The following is a 4,307-nucleotide window of genomic DNA, read 5'->3' on the forward strand; positions in this document are numbered from 1 at the left end:
GTATTTTCTCCTGTGCAGTGCCATTGTCACCCTGTCCTGGAAGAGGCTGGGAGGTCCTGAGAAGCCCAGGGTTTGGGGCACTTCCTTGTTAGTTAGTTGCCTGTTCCTCTCTGGGAGATGACTGCCCAGAGCACAGAGCTACGCTGCCCTGGAATTCTAAAGTGCCTTTGGGAGAACCTGGGTGGAGGCCCTGGTCGCCCCAGCTGTCCCCCATTTTCCAGGCGTGCATTTCACCAGTTCTACAAGCAGTTTGTGGAGTACACCTGTCCTACAGAAGACATCTACCTGGAGTAGCGGCGCCCCCACCCTCTGCAGCCCCAGCCCCAGGCCAGTACTAGGACAGCTGGCTACGGACAAGACGTGGCACTGCCACAAGAGAATGGGGAAATGAGGGCTGTTTGGGGGTAGGATGGGGGTGGGGAGTGGCAGATGCAGTTTATTGTAATATATGGGGTTAGATTCATCTATGGAGGACAGTACAGGCTCTCTGGGGGCTGGGAAAGGATGGGGCTGGGAGGTCAGGCCTCTGACCACAAAGGAATCTCCTAGGAAAAAAGGTACTGCTCTGCCCTGGGCCTTGTTTCATGCCAGGGACCGTGGCTTCTCTGGCACTTGGCTCCTGCCTTGACAAAGCCCGTTCTACCTGGATGTGCTCATCTTCCTGTTCCCGCCTCACCTAGAGCCCTGAGCTCAGGCTGAGCCCAGCCGCCTCCCAAGGACTTTCCAGTAAGGAAATGACATACAGGACAGCAAAGACCCTGTTCTCAGCTAGCATCGTGGGACCTCCAGGCAGCTCTGACCTCCAGCCTGGCCAGCTTGCTGGTCCTGGCCTGCTTCTGTGCGCTAGGAAGGAGAGGTTACAGCAAGCCCTGCCTGGCAGAGAAAGGCAGTCAGTCTCTCAGCTGGCCCCAGCCAATCCCATGCTGTCTTGTCACCTGGCGACCACCATTAAAGTGCCATTTCCTGTCTGGATCACAGTGGTGTATTTACTTGGACCCCTGCTGGGCCTTCTCATCACACACAGGCTAGCAAGCCAAGCATTCGCTGCCCAGAATAGCTTTATGCGGGTTCCCATCACAGGTTCACGTCATAGTAATAGTCAGCCATGTTGGGCCCGTCCCGCTTGCGCTGCTGGGCCTGAGAGAGAAGGGGTCGGGGCCCTCGTGGCCACGGGTGCTTGGGTCTGATCCCATAGTCTACAGAGAGAAGAGGATAATGGTGGAGGGAGAAGCTCCTGACTTATAATGGGGTTGTCATGAGCTCTGAGGTTGCAGTCTGGGAGTAGGAGACACAGGGCTTGACCCTAGGGGCGCTCTAGGGGCATCAGCTGTGGAGGGTGGGAGAGGAGAGAGAAATACTACCATCCACTAGGTCTGAGAGCGGCTGCAGGAGTTCCAGCGGGGCTGAAAATTCCTCAGGGACAGATCGCTGAGACCTACAGGAAACGTCGCTGTGCTGAGCTGAGCCCTGGCACCAAAGGCCATTGCCACTTTGGTTTGTGCTATAGCCCAGTGTGAAAACTTGATAAACTAACCCTTCCCAGGATGACGGTTAGCCTCACCCACAGTCTTCTAGGCCTTACCTCTGGGGCTGAGGTCGAAGGAGTGCGCCTGCCAGGATGAGGTAAAAAAGGAAGAGACTGAGCCCAGCCCTGGGGTACAGAGCCCCCAGCATGGCGAGAACCATCTCCTGTATACAGTCCCTACTGTGGCTTCTGCCTGCCCCTCCCCCAGCAGGACAGAACTTGGTGCCAATTCTCAGGGCCACCTCACAAAGGACATTAGTTCCAGGGCTCAGCGCCAGCACTACCTCTCTTCCTGGAGAAGACTGTTTGTTTCTCAAGACAGGATTTCTCTGTGTCAACAGTCCTAGCTGTCCTGGGACTTGCTCTGTAGACCAGGATGGCCTTGAACTCACTGGGGTCTGTCTACCTCTGCCTCCCAGAGTGCTAGGATTGGAGACTTTTTTTGAGACAGGGTTTCTCTGTGTAGCCTTGGCCATCCTGGAACCCACTTTGTAGACCAGGCTGGCTTTGAACTCAGAGATCTGTCTGCCTCCACCTCTGCCTCTCAAGTGCTGGGATCAAAGATGTGTACTACCACTGCCAGGCCTGGAGAATCCCATACAATTGCTTTAGTATTGCAGCTCTGCCAGGGTATCTCCCGTCCCCAGTTCTAGGGACCTGGAATCCCATATGCTATTCAACTCCAAAGCCTCATCCATCACTCTTGACTCCTGGACGCCACCATATTCCTCCCTACCCACAGTCCCCATGGTCTGCTGCGTCATTCATCCCCTGCCCCACTACCTTGATTGAGCCTCTTCCACATCCCCGCAGACGTTCCCCACCCTTTCATCTCTGCCCACCAGACTGTTCTCTGGGCCTCATGCCATCCACTCCTCATGTCCCTGCAGCACAGCACTTGAGGGTTGTGCTCCAAGCCCCTGCCCTAGATGAAGGCAGGAAACTGAAGTTCTGGGTGAGGGGTGTGGCGTGGTGGCTAGTCTCTATCCAGCTCCAACCTGACAAAACCGCTCCTGGATTTGCGTTTCACAAGCTGCTGGAAGGTTTCCTTCTCCTTTGCCATCACTGCCGGAGGCAACACCACCTCCATCTTCACGATCTCAGTGTAGTGCGTACTGGGATGTACCTGGTAGTTCGGGCCTGCAAGGCAGGGACCACGTGCTGTGTGGCGCCAGAGTCTGCTAGTGTAGGTACTCCGAATGCTTGTGAGGCTGTGCAGAGAGGGTCAGTTTCGGAGTCCACAAGTTGATGGGCTGCCCTTTCTACTGCTCCCGCTCAGAGCCCAGGGCTGTGCTTCTCAGCATCACACGGAAAGCATGTCCACTTGAGCTGGGCTATGAGAGCACAGTGGAGGAGGAGCCTGAAGGAGAGGTGCAGTGTTCTCCAAAGTCAAGAGACCTGCTAGGAAGGACAGGAACAAGGTAGGTGTGACAGCTTACTCTCTAGTCGCACACTGAGATGGCCGTGAGTCTGAGGCCAGTGAGACTTTTGTCTAAGAGACAGAAAGGGACAAAGGAAGAGGGGAGGACAAACACTGAGGACAGTAAAGTTCAGGCCCTCTTTTCTCCACCACAGCCTGCCTAGCTCCAGAGCCAGCCTGCTGGGAGAGTCAGCGAGAGGGAACTCTAGACACACAGCAACTGCTCATTTTCCTACAAACTCAGTTTGCACTCTGTCCCGTCGCAGTCCCGGCAGAGCTGACTTCTGCCATGGAGAAGAGCTTCTCCTGGGGAGCAGGGCTGGGCTTGTTTAGCCTGTAGCCAAAGGGGAAACAGGTCCTGCCTAGAAGGCTTATTAGACCGTGCTCATCCGTGGCCTAGCTTCCTTCACTTGTCTTCACCAGGGGTCAGTGAGAAAGAAGCATCTAGTCACGCAGTTGAGGCAAATCATGACCCATGCCGGAGGAGGCTAAGTCAGTCTGCTATGCCAAGATGAAGCTGCCCCGGACCTGAAGGAAGCTCCCTGCCCACTGACAAGGAGCTGGCTGCAGTGTTCCATATTAGGAAGGCGTGGAAAGGAACAGTGTGGTGATCAGGGCTGAAAAAGACCTGCCAGGGCAGATGCTGGCTGCTGGACACAAAGCCACATGCTGGGACACGACCAGAGTCAGTTTTATTAGAGAAGAGGGACCTGGGGGACTGGAGGACTGCGGCAGGCCCAGAGCAACGGAGCACACACGGCCACTCGACCCACTCCTGCGTGTCGGTCAGCCCCAACTGTAGAAATATATCTTCTGCCAGGAGGGCAGATAGTCCATGAGCGGCCCTGCAAGGAGAAGGAAGGAGGACTTAGGGCCAAGCCAGGCCCCTTGGCACTGCCACCAGCACAGCAGCTGTGTCTCCTGCCACGATGACGGAGATGAAGTTCACAGACAAAGGACCCCTGGTTTCAGGGGAGTCAGGGGCCTGAGCAGCAGGTCTTTTTTATAGTCAGGTACTCAGCAGGCCCCAAGGCCCCTCTTTGCCTGTCTTCTATAATTCAGGTCACAGAGGCAGAAGAGGGCTTCCCACCTGCCATGGCCTAATAATCCTACACACAGACACAGCTGCCTTCCCACCTCCGAGGTGAACTTAGGCCCCGGAGCTGTCTCTCACCTCCCAGTACTGATTTAGGTTTCACTCTTGACTGCCCAATAATCAAACCAAAAGGAGACAGAGCACACAGCAAGATGGGCTGTTTGTGCCCCAGGGACACTCTCCACCCACGCCGTCCACCCACTCACTCTCCACTCGGGGACACTCTCCACCCACGCCGTCCACCCACTCACTCTCCACTCGGGGAC

The 4,307-nt window shown here is 55.8% G+C and overlaps 3 protein-coding genes across 6 annotated transcripts in view; 1 reads left to right on the plus strand and 2 right to left on the minus strand.

The window, feature by feature from the left end:
- Mapk8ip1 (mitogen-activated protein kinase 8 interacting protein 1) overlaps positions 1 to 972 on the plus strand; it is a 17,886-nt gene extending 16,914 nt beyond the window's left edge. For both annotated transcript variants that reach the window (XM_005364134.1, XM_005364135.3), the window contains exon 12: positions 222 to 972. In XM_005364134.1, the coding sequence (XP_005364191.1) occupies positions 222 to 294 (73 nt within the window). In that variant the 3' untranslated portion in view covers positions 295 to 972. The remainder of the gene's footprint in view (positions 1 to 221) is intronic.
- Positions 973 to 1,050: 78 nt separating this feature from the next.
- C14H11orf94 (chromosome 14 C11orf94 homolog) lies at positions 1,051 to 1,870 on the minus strand. Its single transcript, XM_005364137.2, has 3 exons — positions 1,583 to 1,870; positions 1,362 to 1,435; positions 1,051 to 1,196 (listed from the first exon to the last, which is right to left on the minus strand). Exons 1-3 carry the CDS (start codon positions 1,684 to 1,686, stop codon positions 1,075 to 1,077), a joined length of 300 nt encoding a protein of 99 aa, XP_005364194.1. The 5' UTR covers positions 1,687 to 1,870; the 3' UTR covers positions 1,051 to 1,074.
- A 1,750-nt stretch (positions 1,871 to 3,620) lies between these two features.
- Positions 3,621 to 4,307, minus strand: part of Pex16 (peroxisomal biogenesis factor 16) — a 5,925-nt gene continuing 5,238 nt past the window's right edge. For all 3 annotated transcript variants that reach the window (XM_013352604.2, XM_005364138.2, XM_026787863.1), the window contains exon 11: positions 3,621 to 3,790. In XM_013352604.2, coding sequence (XP_013208058.1) covers positions 3,732 to 3,790 — 59 coding nt within the window. In that variant the 3' untranslated portion in view covers positions 3,621 to 3,731. The remainder of the gene's footprint in view (positions 3,791 to 4,307) is intronic.

This window comes from Microtus ochrogaster (genome assembly GCF_000317375.1).
Source record: "Microtus ochrogaster isolate Prairie Vole_2 chromosome 14 unlocalized genomic scaffold, MicOch1.0 chr14_random_1, whole genome shotgun sequence".
In the NCBI taxonomy this organism is placed as follows: domain Eukaryota; kingdom Metazoa; phylum Chordata; class Mammalia; order Rodentia; family Cricetidae; genus Microtus; species Microtus ochrogaster.